This window comes from Lipophrys pholis, assembly GCF_963383615.2.
Source record: "Lipophrys pholis genome assembly, chromosome: 9".
In the NCBI taxonomy this organism is placed as follows: domain Eukaryota; kingdom Metazoa; phylum Chordata; class Actinopteri; order Blenniiformes; family Blenniidae; genus Lipophrys; species Lipophrys pholis.
This window is the reverse complement of record NC_137639.1, coordinates 27,994,285-28,017,897: the sequence shown is the minus strand read 5'-3', so window position 1 is coordinate 28,017,897 and position 23,613 is coordinate 27,994,285. Positions and strand designations below refer to the sequence as shown.

The window sequence follows — 23,613 nt, the reverse complement described above, 5'->3', positions numbered from 1 at the left end:
TCGTGACCTTTCAATTCACTCCTGCTTCTTCTGTCTAATGTTACATGGTCCTCTGAGATGAATGTAAAAACACTGTGGGGGGGGGGGGGGGGGGGGGGGGGGGGGTGGTAGGTTAAAAAAAAAAAAACAGGAATTGAATACAAGAAATATATCTGCCGCAGCATTCGTGGCACCCGATGAGAGCATCCCAAAATACACTTGTGAACGATCAAAGGGAAACAAATCACTTCAAGACTCCACATGTCAGCCTTTAAATCGTGACCTTTTGGGAAATCTACAAAATCTCGCCAGACTTGACATTAAGCAAAGAGAGGCCTTGAAGAAATGAAGAAATGGGGTTAGAAGACGTGGAGGGCAGGAACCCGGGCAATGCCGTCAAAATCCTCCGAGGTTAGCAGCTGTTTCTGCTCGTAAATCTCCGCCGGGCCGCACATGGGCGCAGCAAACTTTAAGCTCCTTCCTATATCGGGAACAAGGTAACTCAAGCTGAGCCCGGTTCGGTTCTGCGTCAGCGTGCGGGGGAGGGGGAGGGGGGGTAAAAATAACTGGGGTCTTTAGGGGGAAGTCAGTGGATCAGAGGAGACTTCAAGGGATTAAAGTGCCGTAACTTTTCACATGCGGGCTTCTTCTTCCATAAAAGCTGCAGTTTATATATGAATTCCAGTTGGATGTTATCATTTAACACCCTCCATGTAAAATGTCAAGAATGCATTTTTTTTTTTTGTACTGCATTTTTCAGCGTTTTGAACATGTCATGTGTGAAACATCTGCATCACTCTTGATATAAAATCCTGTAAGCCCGCTACCAATGCCTCTAAATATAGACGATAGTCACACAACTTGAGTCGTGGGAGAACATGCAAACCTTCCGACTGCAACTGGGAACCTTCACGCTATGAGCTAGGAGAGCTATAAACCTAAATTCTCACAAAAACATGAAGTTTTAAAACTTTGTATTGAAATAGCATCTCGAATATATTTTTATCTGCTTCTGTATCAAAACCGCACCAGTTCTGTGTTAAAAAACATATAGTAAGTGTGCAAAATGGCAGGAAAATGTTGAATGTGTGCTCCTCTATTGGTTCCATGTGTTTATTATGGGGTCGTTAAGGCTGAGTGATTCAACGTGTGCGCTGCTTTTACACAAATGAGCAATACAACTGAACTTGTCAAACATTTACAAATAGTAATTGAATATATATTTTTATTTAAAGTATTTACAGATTTTTGTCCTTCGCACATACCATGTAGCACCACATTGAGAAAAAAACAAAACAAATGGATGGATAGAGTTAAAACGTTTGTTTGGGATGATGGTGGTGATGCACAAACTAAAAAGCACAACAAAAACGACACCTCACGTTTGGCTGGTGACCTATACATGCCTTTATGATGAATCCAGCAGTCTACACAAAGTTCGCTGCAGTAAATGAAATGAAACGGCTGAACGATTGGATGTTAGTTGTGGTTTGCACAAATGAGGCGGGTTAATTTGAAGTGGGGGTGGGGTGGGGGGGTGGGGGTTGGCTCCGGGGTTTAACGGTGGTGAAGCCGGCATGAGGTTGTCATTGGGTCTGCGAAGACGGGCTGAAGTTTTTCTTCTTCTTTTTGCACCTCAGCTTCATCTTAATCTCTGCTGACGAACTGCAGGAAACGTAAAAAAAAAAAAAAGTAAAGTTGATTTTAAAGGCCTCGTTTACACGACAGCATTTCAAGTGAAACTGCATCGTTTCAGAAAAGTTTAAATCTTACACGGCAAAGTTTTGAAAAATATGTCAACACGAACACTGAAAACGATGAAGTTTTAACGTTAGACCACTAGAGGGTGCTGTTGGTTGTTTTTGTAATGAAACCACAAACACATGCAGCAGAGATCAATATGCTACAAACATTAATAGTCCCGGGAGAATATGGACTTGGAGTCATGACACGATGGAGGAAACGTTGTTCTTATTTTCCGTCTACTGAGCATGTGCAGAAGAACGATCTAATATGGTCAGAGAGCGCACGTGTAGTTGCCCAGTTTCATAAAAGTTGTTTTCCCCCTTTACATGGAGACGGCCCGACATTCTAACTACATTGTTTTCACTGTTTCTCCCGTTTCTGTGTAAACGGACATTGTATACAAATTGTTGCTCTGTAAACCTGACCCTTTTCTAAAAGGAAAACACAAAAACAATGGGTTTTCACAAGAAACGTCATGTAAACAGGGTCTAATGGTGTAAGGTTCTTTGAGACGGTGAAAATGTACTATAGAGGTGAAGTAACGTGACGAAAGTCTAAATCTTACTGATGATGTAGCTTTCACGTTTGTTTGCGGTCAGATTGGTAACAGAAGTAAAATAAATATATTATTAACACAGCTTTTATTGTTGTTGTTTTTTTTTAAAATATATAAATATTACTGATGATTGGCATCAGAGACATAAAAAAAAAAGTTCTTCTCTGAATTGTTTTTTTGGGGGGACAAGCTCCGTCCCTCGTCTGTCCACTGTCAATCAAAATGTCCCATTTAAAGTCTTTTTAGTGTAGAAGAACCTGCTGGTAGGTAACATCATGGTTGTTTTGATGAACCTCACCTGTGGCGGATTTAAACAATCTGAGAGACTTACAGAGACTTTATTGGGATTACATTCAAATCAGCTGTGGGGAAGCGTAAACCAGCAAAAATCCAGCAGGATCACTGTTAAAACCACAAAACGTGAGCTCTCACTTCCTACCACTCATCGGAAACCCCATCACGTCATCCGCGTGTGTTTGGTTTTTAAAAACCTGCTCGTTAAGAACTCGGCGACGTGTTTCTTACGCATGTCGTTGTTTCGTGTGATGTACATGGCGGCTCTGGCGCGGGGACCCTGCTGGGTGAAGTGGTAGCCGAACTTGAGGATGTTGGAATTGTTCTCCAACATGTTGGCAATTTCCATCTCGACTGAATCGCCCAGCTTCTGCCTCTGTAGCAGCGGGAGGAGAAGCATGCTATTCAGAAATTATTTTGACTTTGTGACAAAGTTCTTTTTTACAAACTAAACTAAATCTGTACGGTACATATGTAAAAAAAAAAAAATTATTTTACATACACGCCAGAGCATCATTAAACTTCAAGGGGCAGAATGGGAAGTATAATTAAACAAACAACCAAACAAAGACATATAGAAAGAATCTATCAACTACAGAAGAAGTTATATTCCTCACTGATTCACTTTGTAATGACTTTATTGGCTGTTTAGATGAAAGAAGCCTACATTTTCTCAGCTATGGAAAAGCTGTAAATCAAAAGGTTAATACATACAAAAATACAAATACATAGACAATGTTGCTGTGTTGTTGTATATGGAAGCTCACGTCCGTGTTTTTCATTGTTGGAGGAATAAGTTCCTCAAACATGAACTTTCTTGCTCCATATGAACCCGTGACAATGAGAGCTGTGTCGTACGCCCGGAACATTGTTCTGAGGGATAATCTGGTGTGTTTGTTTCTAACCTGGTTGTCGATCTTGAGCTCCACCAGCGTGGCGTTGCTCGCCATAGCTTTCACGATGGCCATCATGCCGTCTGAAGTGATGAAGTTGGATTCGATATTAAGACTCTGCAAGCTGGTGTTCTCCTGCAGCATCTCCGCACATGCCTGAGGACACGGACACAGCAACACACCGACTCAAATCCACTTTTTATACCGTCACGCTGCTATTAGGTCATTGAAACTACTGCCAGTTCCACTCTATTTATCTTTTTATAATCAGGATTCTGGGTGTTTTGATCAATGGAGCTATTCATGAGCTACTTTCAGAGAGATAGTGGATTTAAAAAGAACAATATGCTAGAAACATGAACAATAGAACAACACAGAGATTCTTATGGACAGACGACAAAGTTGGATTGTTATTATGGCGAATGTCAAAATAAAACTACCAAGTCCCAGGAGGATTTGGACTGGGAGTCATGAAACTCCCGAGGACAACATTGTTCTTGTTGTAGATCTACTGAGCACGTGCAGAACAACTATTTCCTACGGCTGTGGTGCGAATGCAACAAAAAAATTGCATTCCCCCCGTTTCCATGGGGATAGAGCAGTTCCAGAAAATTGCATTTTCCCCTTGTTTCTATTGAATCAGAGCGTTTTTGAGAAGTTCCAGTTTGGGGGCCGTTTTCAAAAAGTTCCATTTTCAGTGACTTTGACCACTTTTGACCGGCCTTAAATATGACGACTGCAGAGATGCAACAAGAGCAAACTATAAGAGCTACCTGATCCTCTGGGGTGGCTGCTTCAATTAAAGCAGATAAAAATGAAAGATAACACACATACAAGGGTCCAGCGTACTCACATAGGCCACGGGGTCGTTGCTGCGGGTGGCAGCGATGCTCAGAGATTCCACGTGAGAGTTTCCCTTCATCGCTTCGAAGATCTCCTTCAGCGTTGGGATGGGAATGTCCTGCGAGGAGAGACGAAGGCGGAAACCTTGAGCGGGCTCACAGGTGTGAACTTTTTAAGTTCTAACTGATGAGACAGCAAATATAAATCATCTAATCCTGCCAAGAAGTAGAACTATGTGGCTCAGAGATTTTTAGAATTATGGGGGGGTATTTTCAACCCTTTAAAGGTCATGTTATGAAAAATTCACTTTCTAAAGGTTTTCCAACAGTAATAATCGTCCCCATAACAGGACTGACGCCCCAGAAGTGAAGAAAGTCTGTCCTCTCGCTCCCTGCCTTGTTTCAGTTTTAAAAAAGTGTGTTGCTCCAACCAGCCAATCAGAAATCAAACCCGATATAGTGTCATCGGGGGTTTAGCCAATCTCAATCAAGGTAGGCCCTCCCTTTGACTCCTCCCACAAATAGGCAGTTCTGCTCTGGCACATGGCACCACGAGAGGAAGTACTTCCTCCTCCTCCCAGGATGGGCATGTGTGGCCGGAGCCAGTCCAGCTCACACAGACACAGCAGATTCTGAATGCAGCTCCTATGATCCAATATTGAAATGGGAGGAAAATCAAGGAAAAGCTGGATTTGGGGAAGTCAACTTTGAATAGAACATTTTTAGACAAACGAGATCATGTGAAAGTGTTGAAAAGCTGGATAATGCAACTTTTAAAAGGGAAGAGATCAAATGGACGTAAGTTCATTAATCTAGCGGGACATATTTTAGCTGCTTTGTGTCAGATAGGTACTATATTGTTGGATAGTCATACTTAGTATTAGTACACAATCTGCCACAGGGATCAATTTCATATTTTCAGTTTAAAATGGCAAAATGTGTGTCATCTTGATCATTTTTGGATTTTTAAGCAGCATTTTCTCCATATAAATGTTGTGTGAAGATGTTGAGTTTTTCAGTGATCGCCTATCATATATTAAAGGCAACAGTCTACGTCTGTTTTTCTGTTAAGTTGACTGGAGCTTTGCCTTGATGTTGTTGAGGTTGGCTTCCGTCAGGCTGCTGTCGTTGTTGTGGATCCTCTCCAGGGTTTCCTCCACGTTGGTGGAGTTCGGCGGCTCCTCTGGGAACATCTTGAAGGGATCTGCTTTCACGACGCCTGGAGGACACAGAACACCACGGCTGAGGACGCGAAGCGGCCGCAGGTGAATACAGCGGTAAAGGGATTGTCTGGTTCACACGTACTGTTGATGCCCTCTGTGTTGGCGATCTTGCCGTGGCAGCCCAGAGCGTCGTAGTACTGCTTGTTACTCATCAGCGTGTACATCCCCAGGATCGCTGCAAGCACAATAAATCCACATTGCAGAGGCGACTCGAACAGAAAATTCGTCTTTAACATGTGAGTGGGATCAGATTTTGGACTCTTGCCATCACTCCCTGCTTGTCATGTTTATTTTCATTTCCCGTGTTGTAGCTTGATCACGTGAAGACAAACTGAACCACCTCGGTTTTTGAGTCCAAAACCCAAAACAGAGGCGTTTCCACATTCTGTGTTTATGTATATATATAATGTGTGTGTGTGTGTGTGTGTGTGTGTTTGTTGAGATAAGGATAGAGTTGTTTGTCCTCAGTCACTCTCTTTTAATCTCACAGCTTCCAGAGCTCCCCACGTGAGTGACAACGCCAAAGTTTCAGGGTCAAGCTGCGGACCTCCGACTTTTCCACTGTTATTCTAGCTGATGCTGCGTTCAAAGACCACACAACTGAGTGTTTATGAAGATCCAGAGTGTGTTTTGGAGCAAATTCTTTGTATCTGACCCTGAAAAAACAAGAGTCAGCGATGAAAATAATCCTGCATTTAATTCTTGCTGATGGGAAATTTACACCTTCACCATTTGACGTCATTGAAAATATTGATTTTTACATGTAAATTATTCTATTGAATTATTGACTGACAGATAGATGGAAAGTTTATTGTGTAATTTACATATACATATTCTGCACTTTTTCTTTTTGCCAAGAACAGCTTCTGAATAGTAAATATTTATCTCATCTTCTGCATTTTTGCAAGTTGTATCACATGTAATACAACAAGTGTGTTTTCAGCTGCCCACTGTTTACAAGGAAGTCATTGCAAGTTGTAGACTTTGCTCGTTTTTTGCCTTTCTGCTGCACAAGGGATTCAAGTTTTTAGAGTTTGTAAAAACATGCATAATGCAACAGCTACAAGAGATGTTATTTGGGGCATTTTATTGTATTTTGCACCAGGAGGTTTCATTAAACTTGGCTTTATGTTGAGATTGTAGTCATTTAGTTTGGAGTTTGGGAGAATATCGACCTTTTCAACACATATACCCTGTGGCCACAAAAAACAAAACAACTTAAAGCTTAATTTACATATTTTAAGTTTGACACCCCTGGTTTAATTGATAACTACAGAAAGGCACACAATATATGATTGATTTTAATTTCTCACCGTAATCCTCAAAACTGTACATTAATAATTATTTTACATCAGACCTGGGGGGCCGCTTGTGGCCTTTTACCCGAGCCCATCCAGCCCTTGGAGTTTCAGAAACCATGAAACACATGAAAATGAGTGTAGGTAATGCAAGCAATGCAAAAACAAAAAACAAAAAACAAAAAACAACACTATCACTGAACTAAAGACACATATTGATTTTAATTAACCAATGGCTTCTCCTGCATTTCCACTTTGTACCCACAAGGGGGCAGACCGGTTGGATTTCTGCTCTTTTAATTTGCCAGCACCAAACTGTGTCACAAGCCAACTGCTGTGACAGCAGCAACCCCCCCCCACCCCCCACCCCTTCCTCTCGTTTACCCGGGGAACCATGGGAAGGGCCTTGTGAGGAGCGGGAGACCGGAGGGACAGCTGCCTTCCACCGGGGTGGGGGGGGGTGAGGGGGTGGACTTGGGGTGATAGAGGTGGGGAAGGGCGTTGTAGGGAGAGCTACCATCCATTAACATCCAGTTTGTCCATGAGAGAAACCTACAGTAGCTCTGAGTGGACGAACTCGACGGCAGGAAACAGAAAAGCTAAATTTAGCGGCGTTTTGACTTGTTGGCTCGGCTCAGTCCGGCTATTCATCACAATTTTAAGTGTCTTTGCCAAAAAGCTCTAACAAAAGAATGACAGGGGCTAACTGAGGCTTAATCCCCCTCTGGACTTCATCCAGGGTCAAAACGGTGCTCTGACAAACCCCACCCGCCCACTCGGCCTTTCCGGATGCCTGCCCGTCTGTTCCACTGGTCGGGGGGGGGGGGGGGGGGGGTTCAGAGGATCACACCCAATAAAACATACCGGTTTCATGTTCAATTTAAAGCGTCATCCTTTGGAGCATTAAAAATCATCCAGGAGACAAATTACAGATCCTGTTGAATTCTTGAAGTCGAACCTGTTTGGTCAGAGGTGTCATACTCTGAATCGCGATCGTTTGTACGCTGATGATTCGTATGAAAACTTTAATTATGTCCAATTAAGACAATCAAGTGAAAACTTTTTTTTTGTTGTTTTTGTCATTTCAGAGACGTTTTGCAATTACACGGTAACGTTTTGAAAACAATGTCCGTTTACGGCACCAGCAGAAACATTGAAAACAATGTAATTAGCATATTAGGCCACTAGTGGATGCTGTTGTTTGTTTTTGTAATGAAACCATACACACATACATGCAGAGAACAATACGCCATAAACATTAACAATGAGAGTACACAGACATACTCGACCAAGTTGGATTGTTATTCTGGTGACTGTCAAAATAAAACTCCCAAATCCCAAGAGAATATGGAGTCACGACACCACGGAGAAAACATTATTCTTATTGTCCGTCTAGTGAGCATGTGCAGAACAACTGTTTACGACGCGCGTGGTGAACATCCGCAGTAGCAGAGTTTTAGAAAAGTCACGTTTTCCCCCGTTACCGCGGAGACGGAGCACTTTCAAAACGTTGAGTTTTCAGTGGCTTCCAGTGTTGTCGCCATGGAAACGAACGCTCACACGAACGTTTTCCGTTTTAACTCCGATACGTTCTCATGGGTGAACGGTGCCGCCGTTAAACGCTTGAACTTCTCCGTTGCTGAACTTTATTGCTGCTTCTCTCGCAAATCATACAACCGTATGAATCTCTTCTTCTCTCGGGTGCGTCAACACGCCAAGTGAACCTCAGAGCTCCCTCCCCAGATGTTAAATATACGACACGTTTCTCTCAGACGACTCACTGTTGGTTAACTAACCGAGTGGAAACATGGAAAAATGTGCTGCTTTATCTCCAAAACACAGCTTCTTCACGCCGGCCTCTTTTAAACAGATACAGTATATCGGTTGTCGCCCACTCCCACTCCACCCTCCCACTCCACCCTCCCGCTGGTGGCCCGGGGCCAGGCTTATTTTTCCCTGTGTTGCTGAGCATGGGGAATTAGACTCCATCATGTGTCCGGCCACGTCTGCTGGCCTGGGACTGCGGAGCTGTCGCCGTGTTGATAGAAGCAGCTTGAATCTAATGGCGGCGACACGACGGGTCGCGGCAATACAGTGGGAGAATGTGGGCCGGAGCCCCCGTGATGAAAACCGCCGGGCCAGGCCACGCTGCCAATGTTGTTATGAGTTAATAAACATCTGCTGGTCGGGAGCAGCACGAGAACAGATGGCGATAGGGGAAAAATACACCCTCGCAAATATTTGTTTTAAAAATGAACCCCTCTCCCTTGATTTTGGCTTCAATAATCACCTTTTTATTTTCTGCCGATCATGCTCTATTTCTTCCGTTTCCCCATTTGTGCACCAAATCTGATGAAGCTCAAGTTAAAACACCTTGTTCATGCAGTTGCACTTAAAAACATAAAAAATAAAACACAAAAAACTTTTATTCTTCTGTATTTTGATAGTATTACTAGCAACAATATTATCTGTTTTTTTGCACCTCAATATTTCCTTGTTACCAGCTGCTGCATCCAAATCTGCAGCAAAATGATAGTTAGTGGATTTAACTTTATATATGTGTATAAAAGTCTATATAAGATTTGACATAAATCCTAAAAGTGTTGTGCATGTTGCACTTCAGATTTTCAGACTTATGATTACGTTAAATGATGGTTAAAAGCTAATGTTTCTTCAAAAAAAGGATTCTGTAAGTGATAGTATTGGGAATAATAAGAGCGTCAAGCTTCTTTACATTCCTCACATTAAAATATTTTTTTGCAAGCTGCTGCGGGGATCCAAACAAAAGGGCCCTGAATCAAAACCGACCTGCAAGAGGCTCCAATTCACCCAAAGTACCAAGAAAATTGTAAAAAATAGTTAAATTAATAGAAAACATCGTTTTTTCAACAAATTTCACAAGAGAAGTGGAAACGGCACAACAGTGAGACTCAAGCTGAGAATTCAGTGACGCTGCAATGAAAGCCAGCTAAATTAGCATTAGCCTCAAAGACATGCTGTCAGGGGGAGTTTGAAGAAAAAAACCCCATAATGCAACAGCCATAGGAGGAGTTTTTTAGACATTTCACTGTATTTTGCACCAGCAAGTTTCATTAAAATTTGCTTTATGTTGAGATTGCAGTGACTTTTGACAGGGATTGTTTTCATCACGTATACTCTGTGCCACAATAAAGAAAAATGTTAAATTTAAAGGTTATTATTGCTCTATTTAGCTGATGCGATCCACCCAAGATGAAATTGGACTGTATGTGGCCCCGGAACTAAAATGTGTTTGCCACCCCTGCAGCTTAGAAGTTCCTGTATAAGTTTCATTCTTCATTTTCTTCATAACGTCCTCCAGAACATGAAGTTCAGTGTTGTTCTAACCTGCGATATCGCACATCTCTGCGTCCGTGGCGTTCTTCAGGGCCTCCTCCAGCTCCGGCTCCAGCATCACCTGCTCGTGTCCCGGCAGATCTTCTGGTTTCTTGGGCACAAAAGCCTTTCCTGTAGGGGAGGGGGAAAAAAGAAAAGAAAAAGCACAAACCAGACGGATTAAGACTCAAATGCACATAGTAGTAATAAAAAAAAGAGATGCAGGGATAGACAGAAAAAAATGATTGTGAGAAAGTGTGAAAGGTCTTGCAGAAGCTTTTTATTGCATTTGTCTGACGTTCCCGGGGGTTTTTGTTCTTTATTTTTAACGAGGTTCTGCAGTCAGAATGTCTCAACCAATACATTAGAGGAAGATGGCTTAGGATCATGTTTCCCAAAACAGGGTTTATCACAGATTTACAGAGCAGCTCTAATACACTCAGTTTTCCACTGAACCCTCACTGTGTTTTCTAAAAGTTTCGTTTTTTTCCCCCCGCTCAGTCCCATTTGCTATTTCATTCCTAAAAACTAATTCCAGCCGGAGCACAGACGTATCCGCTGTCCTATTAGTTTCTGTGGATTGGATTCGGAGCTACAGAACGAGTCATTTCCCGGCGGAGGTCGAAGCATGTCGGCCTGTTCAGAACAGAGTGGAAATGGCCGAGAAAGTCAGTGAGGTGCATAAAACCCCACACAGACCTGAGAACAGTGTGACTGAGCAGTGAGGCGTCTGAGGGGACGACTGTACAGCTTCACCGGGAAAGGAGGACAAATGAGACTGTGGAGGTTTGAGACGTGCAGGAATTGAAGCTGAAGCGTCTCAATTCCATGTTTCTGAACTATATACAGTCTCCAATTATTATCAAACGACGTGCTGATGTTACGCAGCAGTAACAAGCAACACTACTGTATATAGTGACGTATCGTTAATGATGACAAATGCATGATTGTGTGAATCCGTTTTTGTGAACGTTGTGGTGAAAAAAAACCTACATTTGCACAATTTACATGTTACGCTTGGTGAACAAAAGCACAAATGTCCGTTACCGTTTTTAAATTAGCTTCAGAAAATGATTATTGAAGCTCTCACGTTAGACAATATGACTGTAAAGCATCTGAACTACACTGTCAGGTCTTAACGTGTAGAGTGTTTCTACTGGAATGTATTATATCGTATTTTGTAGTTTCATATTGTATCAGATTTTTTTTGCATCATATCGTATGGTATCATACGGTATCATATTGTATCATACGATATTGTATTGTATCATATCATATTGTATATTGTATTGTATCACAGTATCATATTGTATTGTATCGTGTTGTATTATATTTTATGGTACCATATCGTAATGTATCATATATTTTATTATATTGTTTCATACCATATAGCATGATATTGTATTTCATTGTATTATATTGTACTGTTTTGTATCATATCATATTGTATTATGTCATATCGTATCATATTATATTTAATCTTTTCTACATTATGATGTCAAGACACCCTCAGGAGAATCTATATAAGTAGCTGATATTCAGTGCAACCCCCCCCCCCCCCCCCCAACCCACCTTTCTTCTCCCCAGTGAAGGGCACCAGGTCGTCCCTGTCCGGGAACTCCAGCGCCTGCTTCTCCAGGTGCTGCATCAGGGCGTCGCGGTCGTACGGCCCCGTCGGGGTCTTCTTCGTCTGGTCCCGCTGCCGGTAGCCAGCTGGCAGCATGGCATTCTGGGAGAACAGCAGGCCTGACATCAACACTGACGCAGCTGTCACACCGCCGTTAAAAGGCCAGTGGAAGGGTCTTTTACGGCTTTATCCACAGTTGTAACAGCACTTCTTGAGTTTCCAACGTTTCTCATGTGAGCAATGTGTGAGGAAATCAGTCAAAGTCTAAGTGAATTTTACCTTTATGATGTTACATAGTGCAAAACTGACTCAACAACTTCATGCAAATCAATGCGTGAACCTCACAAAGTCATGTGATAGAGGAGTCAGTGCGTCAGTCGTAGTTTGTTTTTCTTTTTCAAAGACAGACTCAGTGTGAGTTTGTACCTCGGGGTCCAGCTCCTGCAGCTCGGACTCCAGCTGATCCAGCTCCTCGGGACTGAGGCCCTTGAGGATGGCATCCTCGTCGATGTTCCTGGGGTCCGACATGGCTCCTGAGGCTCCGACTCACACGCACACACACTCACGCACACACACCACGACACACCCCCGGGCGAGAAGGCACTGCAGGCAAAGAGGAGAGAAGAGAAAAACAAACAAACCATGAGAGAGTCACACGGAGTCATGTTACTGCATACAAAAAAAAACACCTTGAGATCTGAGACTAAAGGTACGTTTACACTGTGTCCCCGGCAGCCCCGTTTGCCTGAAACGTAGTGCGCCGTGGGATTTTGGGGAATTCTGAGGAAGGCGTGGCACGTTCTTCACGTTCTTCACGTTCTGTCAAGACTTTCTACGGAGGAAATATGGACGCCGGAAAATTTGGAAACACGTTTATGCCCCGAAGAACCACCAAAAGTGAAGACAATCATTGTATCCTGAGACTTCTGCTGGGTGCATACATACCTCTGGATTTCTTTTTTGGTGTCAGAGCTTGTAGAAGGTGTTCTGTCGCTAATTGCTCAGACTCCAATGAAACTCCCCTCCGGACCCGGAGTCGGCTTCCTCCCAGACCGTGCGCGCCGTGGCAAGCCGCAACGCGTCGGGTCTACAAACCGTCAAACGCTGGGATAAGCCACGATGAAACGGCTACCATACATCGTAACTGCACCGTGAGAACCGTGAAGAAGCGCGACGCGACGTGATAGAACGTGAAGCAACCGTGAAACAATCGTGATAGAATGCGCCGTAAACATCACTTCCTGTAAAGCTTCCCGTCTCACTACGGACCGCCTCCGAGTTCTATCACGGCCAATTACGTGCTACCACATTTTGTGACGGTCATGTTACGGCCTACTAAGTTTCTCATTCACGCCGTGGCAAATTTTTTGACAGTTTAAAAATCTGGCACGGCACCACGGCCATCACGACCTGTTACGTTTGCCCATCCCGTCCCCCTGCGTTGTCTCACGTCCATCCCGTTTTGTCCACGGTGGCCTGAAACGGGGCTGCCGTGGCTGCCGGGAACACAGTGTAAACGTACTCTAATGAGTTAAATGTCTTATTAAAATTTGCATTATCTCATTATATTATACAATCAATGCCAAAAGGAAAGAAAGAAAAATATTGACAAGTTAAAATGTCCTCAAGGTATCACAAAAACCCTTAACTTTTCGATTAAATCTAAAAGTAAAAAGTTCAGCTCCGTTCACACGACAACGTTTTCAAGTGAAAACATAAAACTTTCGTTGTGTTATGGGGGTTTGTTTTCATAAAAACGGTGCTCGGAGCCACTAAAAATGTAAAATCGGCTCCCAAGGTGGAACCTTTTGAGAACACACTGACTCCGTGGAAATGAAGAAAAACACAACTTTTTGAAAGTATTCGGGCTCCAATCTCCATGTAAGATGGCCGAAACGTTGCTACGATGCAGGTGCACCACAGCCATAGTAAGTAGTAGTTCATAGTAAGTCGTAGCACATGCTCAGTCGAGACCATCAGAACAATGTTTCCTCCTGTGTCATGACTTCCAGTCCATATTCTCCTGGACTTAGTTTTATTTTGAAAGTCACTGTAATAACAATCCTGCTTGGTCTGTCCACGAGAATATCCATGTTCTCCCATTGTTAATGTTTAAAGTGTATAGTTTTGTTGCATGTGTGTAAAAACAACCAACAGCGCCAACTCGTGGCCCAACATGCGAACTACATCATTTTCGAAATGTTGCTCTGTGAACACTTTTCTGAAATGAAGATTCCAAAAAATGATGTATTTTCATGAGAAGCATTGTCGTGTAAACGGGGTGTAAATCTCACTAATCAGGAACTCCACATACATGTTGCCCTTCTCTTTCTTATGTTTGTTAACGGTTATTTGAGGTCGCATTACCTTTATTTTTTACAGTGTACATGACAGTTCTGGCACAGTTAACGGAGAAGATTAATGAATAGGTCCCGTCTGATTAAAATATCCATCCGTCAAACCTCTCCATGGTGTATTTAAGTAAACGAATAGCTGCTGTGACCTTAATTCACCTGGGAACCTCCTGGAGCCCGTCAGGGACCGCCGGGTGTCCCCCCTGCCCCCCCCCGCCACACATTTCAACCACTGTCCGGGGCAAACATCTCAATGATCCAACGTCCAGCTTATCAGCCTCCCCATCCTGAATGCTCCATTAATGCAATGATGGTAATAATAGACACATTTCCTGGAGTCTGGATAAATGTGCTAAAACACTTTAATCTTCAATTTCACCTCAAATCAGAGGCCAACGAAGATCCACTGATGCAAAGTGAGCCGAGAGAGGGAGAGGAGTGAAAGAGAGGAAGAAAAAGAGAGGAGGAGGAGGAGGAGGGTCGTTGTAACTTTAAACCCTTAGCTCACCACACAGCGACTAAGAATAGCAGAATGAGAGGAGAGAAGAGTGGAAAGTGCAATCCCTTATTTATCATTGACAAACTCATACAGTAGTGACCTGCCGAAAGTGTCCTGCGATCAGAAGCCACTGGCACACGAACATAATAACAGAATGTTTGCAGGGCACAGAAAAAAGGCCTCAGACGTTGGGTCGTGGTACGTGTACAGTAATTCTGTCAGAGTATGAGTAATGCAGCGCTCTGATTCGTGTTTTCATTTTCAGGCCAATTTTTCCCCCAACTTGGACAGAGAAGAAAAGCCATCGGAGCTCAGGTCCAGCAACGTGCTTTCATTCAGCCACGAACGATTCAGGGTCAGTTTATCAGTCGACACGGATCAGCCAAAACATTAGGACCACCGATGGATAAAGTCAGAAGCACGAAGTATCTCTTTGTTGTTTTGAAATTGGAAGTTGATTTCAAGCAGGAAAAAACTGAGCGGGTTTTACAATAAACTGGGTCAGAACGTCTCCGGAGCTGCAGGTTTTGTTGGGTGTTCACAGTCTGCAGGGGTCAGTGTCAAGAAAAAGTGGTAGGAAAAGCAATGAACCAATGACGAAGGGAAACAAAGGCTGGCCGAGTGGATTCAGTGGGTGAGCTACTGGAGTTCAAACTGCTGCTCAGGTTAAAGGGGTCATATTATGCAAAATTCTCTTTCTAAAGGTTTTCCAACAGTATTAATCGTCCCCATACCTCCTGGAATGACGCCTGAGTGAAGACAGTCTGTCCTCTCTCTCCATGGCTTGTTTCAGTTTTTAAAAAGTGTGTTGCTCCAACCAGCCAATCAGAAATCAAACCCTATATAGTGTCATCGGGGGTTTAGCCAATCCCAATCAAGGTAGGCTCCTCCTTTTGACCCTCCCACAATTAGGCAGCTCTGCTCTGGCACATGGCACCACGAGAGGAAGTACTTCCTCCTCTCCCCAAGATGGGCATGTGTGGGCGGGACCAGTCCAGCTCACACAGACACAGCAGATTCTGAATGCAGCTCCTATGATCCAATATTCAAATGGAGGAAAATCAAGGAAAAAGCTGGATTTGGCGCAATAAACTTTGAATACAATGTTTTTGGACCAACGAGACCATGACCAATGTTCGTTCTGATGGAGTTAGTCGGGACAGTTCGTGTGTTAACGGGTCAAAGCTGTTGCAATCACGTTTGGTAGGTGGTCATAATGTTATGGCTGATTTGTGACATTGACACATAGGGTTAACCCAAACATGTGGATTCTGAATTTCTTTGAAATTACAGCACAGAAAACACTTTCGGTATTTAACACACTCAACTACCTTCAGAATTCACAAGATTCTCAGTTATACGAGTTTAATGTGCAGAAAATGACTCCTGAGAACCGATTTGACAGGTAATCAGGATCGATGAGCCGCTTGTCTTCCAGTAAACAGGAGCTTAGTGAAATAGTAACTGTTGGGCTTAAGCAACTGGGAGCCGACGCCGAAGCTCTGCAGCTCTACATTGGTTTTCCATTTACAAAATTAACAAACAAAAAAAAACAAAAACTGAAAATGTTCCACAAACTTCATAATCGTAACCATTTAAGCAGCTTCAGCACGTCATGGAGAACTCGACGTGAATTTGTGCTGAAATCTCACAAATAGAGAAAGTTAGCAACGACCTCACGCACAGGATTAGGACACGGGTCTTATGCCTCATGGCGCGTCTGTTACGACACCATATGTCAGCAGGACGTCCAACGCCACCGGTCAGAGTCTATCCCGTTAATGTCAACATGAACGTGAGTCAGCGGCTTTACGTGTCCGTGTTCGATCTCATTTAGCAGACGGTTGTTTTGTGTTTGTTTTGTTTGTTTTTTTCTATCAGCTTGTAATAGCTCCTGAGAGTCGTGTTACTACGTTGTGCCTCACGCGGTTTCCGTGCATCTAAGACGTTGTTTTTCTGTGGTTTATTAACGCTGCAGTTCTGAGAGTATCCCTGAATGGATCAAACACTCATAAAATCAGCAATTCTCTCTTCACACAAACTCTGCAGCAGCAACGGTGTTTGTTTGCTCGTATCCTCCTCGGTGCAACATAATACTGGAATGTGTGTCTCTGTTTTTAGTGTCTTTGCCTCGTAAGGGGAGTATTTTAAGGAGCATTGCAAGGGTGTGAGTTCAAATAACGATCCGAGCCTGACCTTGAATTTGTTCACTGCAAATTTTGTTGATTCATTTATGTTGTGGGTATTTTTCTCATACCCTAATACATGTATTATATTTTGTGAGGTATTGAGTCTGGCTGATTGCATTCATTTATTTGGAATACTTTATTATTACATAAATTAATTCAGTATAAATAATTGTGTGCAACTATGAGCATATTTTCTCTTTGCATTAACATCAATAAATTCCTGAAACTCACTTTTACTTCTAAATTTTCATCTGAAATATTTAATATTTTGTTGTCATATTTGGTCGCTGTGACCTAAAAAAAAGAAAAAGAAAAGAAAAGCTGAATTTTTCCATAATTCTGACAATAACAATCGCTGTAAAAATAAAGTTACGCATTTATTGTACACTGGGTGGCAGTGTTGAGTCACTTTTAAATTTCAGTACAGTGGTGTCAAACATAAGGCTTGTGGGCCGAACAAACAATTTTCTTAAGAGAAACGGAAAACAACACAATACTGAGGCCCGAGCTGAGATATCGGCGATGCTGCCATGAAAGCAAGCTAACTAGAATTAGCTTCAAAACAGTTTTTGAAGTTGAAGTTTTTTTTTTTACTTTTCACGGAATTTTGCACCAGAAAGTTTCATGAAAATTAGTTTTATGTTGAGATTGTCGTTGTTTTCATTAGTAGCTGTTTAGTTTTGTGAAAATGTAGACATTTTGATCACGCGTACTCGCCGCCACAATCAAGAAAAAGTTTTAAAGTTTGAATTTAAAGGATATTTTATCCACTCAAGATGAAATTGGGCTGAACGTGGCCCCTGTAATAAAATGTGATTGCCACCCCTGCTGTAGTAACTATTCTTCTTGCCACTTCTGTAAGTAACTCATTACACCCTCTAGTGTTGTAAACTTGTACTGCAAGACTAAAGAAGCTGAAGCAAGTTGGATGACTGTACTTTTTTTTTTAAAAGATGTACAGCAACACATCACATAATAGCCTTTAATATGACACCCTGGCCAGCTTCATCTCATTCTGCTGAATGATCAAGATGATATAAGTTTTAGATTAAATAAAAAATACTCTACATGCACAGAAACAACTGAACATCCCAGGTCTTGTGAGCTAAAACAAATTCACCACCTGTATTAGGACTTCTTGGTCGGCCAACTTATGTGAAGCATTTAAATGTGGAGCCTGGCAGGGACATAGCACACGAGCACTGCCAGACATCTTTAGACAACTGAAGGCACCTGTTAAAACAAGTTCCTGCTCTGACGCTTTCTCGTCAATGCTGCGTGGCTCTAATGTGTAAATCCAATGACACTAACATTGGATCACACCGCCGAGTGTCGAGGAAGATGGCGGCACTTTGAAGGATGACGGGTCGGCGGCTGCAGCTCAAAGAACAGATTGACGGTTTTGATCAAAAAAGCCTTTTTTTATCGTGACAGTTGAGTTAAAACATACCATCTGGGACCACTAGGTGTCACTATTGTAAAACAGAATGCTGCTACAATACAACGAACCTTAATTATGACCGTATTTGAGAGAGCCAGCAAAATATCCTCAAAAAAACAACAAGACAGGATTTAATCTACAAATAGTAAAATACAGTAGAAAAGCTGAGAAACTGCTACTGAAGATAACAAACCAGGTTAATCCTGAGCTGAAAACAAAAAATTCACAGATGGTTCTGAAATAGGGATAATGAAGAAATTCCCTCAGGGATTAATAAAGTATGTCTGATTCTGATTCTGGGAAGAAAAAAGGAAAAACTGGATTATTGCATCTGATGTACTTTATGCAGTTTTGATTCAGAAAAGTTTCATGGTTACACGGCAAACATTTTGTAAACAATGTTTCCACGGCAACGGTAGAAACGCCAAAAACGATGTCATTAGCATGCCAGGCCACGAGTTGGCGCTGTTCGTTTTTGTTTGGAAACCACACACACATCCAGCACAGAACAATCCACTATAAATTGTCCATCTACTGAGCATGTGCACAACAACGAGCTACTAAAGTCGTGGTGCGCACGAGCAGAAGCAGCCTCTCAGAAAACACTCCGACAGAATCGGAGTGTTTTCAAAAAGTTCCGCCTCAAGTGCTGTTTTCAAAAAGTTGTGTTTTCGGTGGCTTCAAGCACCGTTGTCCTGTAAGCGGTCATTTAAACGCATTGAACGATTTTGTTTTTCACTCAAAAACATGGCGTGAACGGGGCCTAATCCTGGTATTAGTGTGGCTCGATACTGCCGCCCAGAGGCCAAACTCAAAACTCATACTGACCCTTCGAGGAAAATGCTCTTGTTTATTCATCTAATATTCTCCGAGCTGATGTGTCCTTGAGCAGAGCACTGCATCTTTGCGGAATCCTGACTATTGATATTGATCGTTCCATGTTTAAGTAGTGAATTAAACTCTAAGCATTGTTTATACTGGTACTGTGATGACTAACATGAAGCATAAGTAATATTCACACAGCTTGAAAAAAATATCTTTAAAAAAAAGATATATCCAGTGTCCAATATGGACACTTTAAATTAGTATGTGACGTTTTTGCTGCTGCCAAATGTGAAACAGTTTTAAATTTCAACTATTTCATCTCTTTAAGGACCAGATGGCAAAAAGAAATTCAACTAGAAGCACAAAATGAAGCTGGATCCCCGTTGCAAACTTGACTAATCCTATAAAAATTGTTAAAAATTCTGAAAACTCGTATCAATTAGCTGGTTTGAACGACCATGAACCTTCAATCAGTTACAGGAAAACATTTAGGTTTGTTTGAATATATTTGTACTTTTTAAAAAAAACTCAGCATTTCCACGGTGAATCTGCCAGTGTGGCACAGACATGTTCACTTTCTGCTGCATTTGACACGCGTGACTTAAGGAGTCGCGGCGACCCGCTGCCCTGTCCAAACACGGCTCATGTGATTTGCCCGCAGTCGAGCCTTTGAGCCCCGCTCATTGTTGAGCTAAACGCACGGCTGTTTTCTGACACTTGAGCTTAGAGCGACGGCTCAGACAATTGCATGCCAGCAGCACGCCAATTAGAAGGAACGAAGAACACGTCTCATTTGGGCTGGACGCTGTCGCACGTGAAGCTAAAAAGTTACCAGTAACCATGTGACCACAGTGTGTTTCTGTGTGTGTGTGTGTGTGTGTGTGTGTGTGTGTGTGTGTGTGTGTGTGTGTGTGTGTGTGTGTGTGTGTGTGTGTGTGTGTGTGTGTGTGTGTGTGTGTGTGTGTGTGTGTGTGTGTGTGTGCTCATGCAGTCCCAGCAGGGTTTCCATAGGAAACGGAACAATCTGGTGGCTGGCTGTCGCCTGTCTCCACCAGCTGGCTCCAGATGCTTCTTTTTCCAGTCAAACCCTCAAAACATCCCCTCCACCTCCACCTGCCCGCGTTCAACAGGAGTTTCACCGCCGGTAACCAACTTTCAACTGGCGCCGGGTCACTTCGTGTCTGATAGAAACACCAAAACGGGCCCATGAGGTCAGTTGTTTTTCCCTTCTGGAACAAACCGCGAGGCGTCAGATGAGTCTCTTAACAGCTTCTTCATTACTGCTCCAACCTGAAGGGGCCGTTCGGAAAACTGGACTCAACCGGCTGAAGCTTTTCAACACGCCCAACCGTCCGCATTGGGACGATAACGTGAGGCGCAATTGAAGAACGTATGAGATGCAGTTTTCAGTGCTTTATGATAAAACTTTAGCTTGAAGTCTAACAGGACAAACATAAGGCCCGTGGGCCAAAATGGGCCTGCGAGAGGCTCCAATCCAGAAAGACCACCGAGCAAATGGTTCAGATTTCATTGAAAACATCATTTTTTTTAAACAAATTTCCTGAGAGAAGCGACACAACACAACGCTGAGACCCGAGCCGAGATATCAGTGATGCTGCCATGAAAGTTACCAAACTTTCCCCGCGCTGTCGGCGTGTAAAAACACCCAGAATGCAACAGTTGTACTTGAAGTTTTCATTGTTTTACACCATTAAAACTGGCTTCATGTTGAGATTGTAGACATTTTCATCACGTACACTCCGCGCCACGACAAAGTAAAACTTTAAATTAACACTCCTGTTCTCAGCACAATGACTCTAACTTTTCTGTGTTTTTACATCAAAGATAACTTTACTTATTTACAACCGTTGTGTTTTTACATCACAGCCTATTTAAGTCTGCCATCATTACATTTACTCGGCGTTCCAAAGCTTATTTACAGTCATTTCTTATTGGGTCTCCCTCGTGTCTGATTAACAAACTTTAGACCAATCAGGAGCTTACTTAAGCAAGATGATCCTGATGGGAACGATAAACGTTCATATTGCACAGATGAAAAAAAAAAAGTCTAAATTCACAAGAATAATAGCATCTAGTACACTGCATCGTAGTTAATATCAAATAAATTGACTTTTTGGCTTCATTTCAAGTAACGTCAGGCCCTAAAATGAATATTTAGACTCTGAGTAACGATTCTTCCCACTGTTCTAATTCATCAGTAAACAGTCATTTAAATAATTGCAGAAAACAGGTCACACACCAGCTTCAGGGGCAAAACGTGGATACGACTCTTCAGTTATTCTATTGTTTTCATTCTTTGATATTTTTACTTTCACATCGTTGTGCATGAAGCTGCCGCGACGGCTGATTAATCAAAGTTTATCTTTTGTGATATTTAATTAAAAAACTGATTTTCTCATCAACCTCCAACAAGAGCTGCACTACTGGTGCGAGGCCTCAGTTGTAGATCCAAAAGTCCAATCAGGCAGAATTACTGAAAACATGCGACTGATTGTCCTTAAAAGGAGTCAACATGAAGCGTGTAACCGTTTCATTTCTGCACAAAGTCCGCGGGCGCCACGGTCCAAAACTCTCCTCCAACACTGCGGCGATCGCACGCTGCGACGCCGTTTCTCCGGCCATCTGTCGACTTCCTGCTCGCGTGAGCAGCAGCAGGTCGTTCAGGGCTTCCACTTCCACTAATTTAGTTTTAAAAAAAGAAAGAAAGAAGGAAAGAAAGAAGAAGAAGTGACTTGGAGAAGACGCTGAGAGGAGCTTGAAGGAGCTCCAGTAGCTCAGAAAGCACCGCGAGGAGTCACTGGATCTCGTCTAAGTAAAAGAAGATTACTGGGGTTTAGATTTCATAGTGACAAAGGTTACGCGCTCGTAAATGTCCCAAAATGATTTGCGCCCCGGCTTCTGTGTCGGGGGCGTTTGTCTCCACACAGGGGCCGAAATAAACCCTGGAGTCACGTCTTCTGGAAGGAGGATAATTTTCTGTAACAGAAGTCGGATGAGAGATTTGCTGGGTTCTTTTTTTCTTCTTTGGATCGACCCGGCCAAGTCCTCCGCCCGCCAGCGGGACTTGTCACCGAGCCGCAGGTCATCGTCTCCACGTCTTACCGCCCAAGTGAAACATTCCAAATCAGCCCTCAGATTAATTTTAGCTTCACAAGTCGGCTCCTTCCTGCCGTGTGAATCCTCCCCGGCTTGGGTTGCTCCTCCAGAAACATTTCCAGGCCCCACCATAGAAGAAGAAGAAGAACTTGTCTGGGAGACTTTCAAAAAGTGGGAATGTTTGCAGGAGACCGGGAGACTTGAAAACAGACTGATGTACAGATATCAAGCAGTGATGGATCCTGACAGGAAGGGGGGGGGGGGGGGTAAACTTTATCCACAAACTCCAAACTCCAACCCCCACCACCCACCCCAGGACAGCCGGTGGATGGTTCAACCCCCCCACATGCCACACTGATAAATTCACACATTCATTTCACCTCCAAACACAAAGTTTTTAAAACAGTTGTGTCCTTTAGTCCTGCTGCAACTTTGCCCCACAAACTCACACAGGAGGTGAGAGTGAGAGAGGGGAGGGGGGGTGTGAGGGGGGAGGGGGGCTGGTTAAAGGTACCAAGAATTCCCCCCCCCCAAAAAAAACACAAAGACGTATATGAATGGTTCAGGTGAAGGAAACACAGACACACCAGAAAGCAGCCGCACACTTACCTTCACAGGAGCGCAGTGCTGAAGCCCCTCGACCAGCCTGCAGTTAGACAAACTGCCCCCCTCCTCCTCCTCCTACCCCTCCTATCACTCTCTTACTGCCCCCTCTCCTCCCTCTCTTTGGTTCTCGTGTGTGTGTGTGTGTGTGTGTGTGTGTGTGTGTGTGTGTGTGTGTGTGTGTGTGTGTGTGTGTGTGTGTGTGTGTGTGTGTGTGTGTGTGCTGAGACAGGCGCACCGACAGCACTTTGAGAAGTCAGCGTTTTATTATTTTGGCTGTGTGACAGATGGGGGGGGGGGGGGGGGGGGGCGGCTGGGGGGGGTGGGGGGGGGGGGGTGGAGTGTGTGTGTGTGTGTGGGGGGGGGGGGGGGGGGGGGGGGGGGGGAAGAAGAAGTGAGACATGAACTCATCAGAAATTCAATTAAAAGTGAAGCGAGACCGGAGGAGGCATCCTGACATCTAGTGGCCTGAAGTCACACGTGCAGAATCCAGTTAAACAGCGTTAAACTTCCACATTAACCAGAGGAGGAAACTTTTCATTTTGATTTGGTGTTTAAAATAAGATATATTTTTGCCTGTTTTATTTTAACTAATTTTAGATTAAATGAGGGGTAATAATCAAATCTTGATAAAGTTCCCGTTTTATCACGAGCATGCATTTTATCTGGAGTGGGCCGGACTGGTAAAATAGTGCCATAATAACCACACAATTTAAATTTTAAAGTTCTTTTTTTTTTTTGTTGTGATTAAAAAAATATATATACGTTTTCAC

At 43.1% G+C, this 23,613-nt stretch overlaps 1 protein-coding gene across 2 annotated transcripts; it reads right to left on the bottom strand.

Annotated features, from left to right (window-relative positions):
* Positions 1–1,186: 1,186 nt before the first annotated feature.
* Positions 1,187–23,098, bottom strand: tmod4 (tropomodulin 4 (muscle)). Of its 2 annotated transcripts, none has more exons than XM_080470891.1 (10): positions 22,847–23,098; positions 12,239–12,415; positions 11,758–11,914; positions 10,198–10,317; positions 5,616–5,708; positions 5,399–5,529; positions 4,322–4,429; positions 3,481–3,624; positions 2,807–2,951; positions 1,187–1,644 (listed from the first exon to the last, which is right to left on the bottom strand). In XM_080470891.1, exons 2-10 carry the CDS (start codon positions 12,338–12,340, stop codon positions 1,622–1,624), a joined length of 1,023 nt encoding a protein of 340 aa, XP_080327017.1. In that variant the 5' UTR covers positions 12,341–12,415; positions 22,847–23,098; the 3' UTR covers positions 1,187–1,621. The 2 variants fall into 2 exon arrangements, with proteins under 2 accessions (XP_080327017.1, XP_080327018.1); XM_080470892.1 differs by having other exon boundaries at positions 22,618–22,848.
* Between the last annotated feature and the right edge of the window lie 515 nt (positions 23,099–23,613).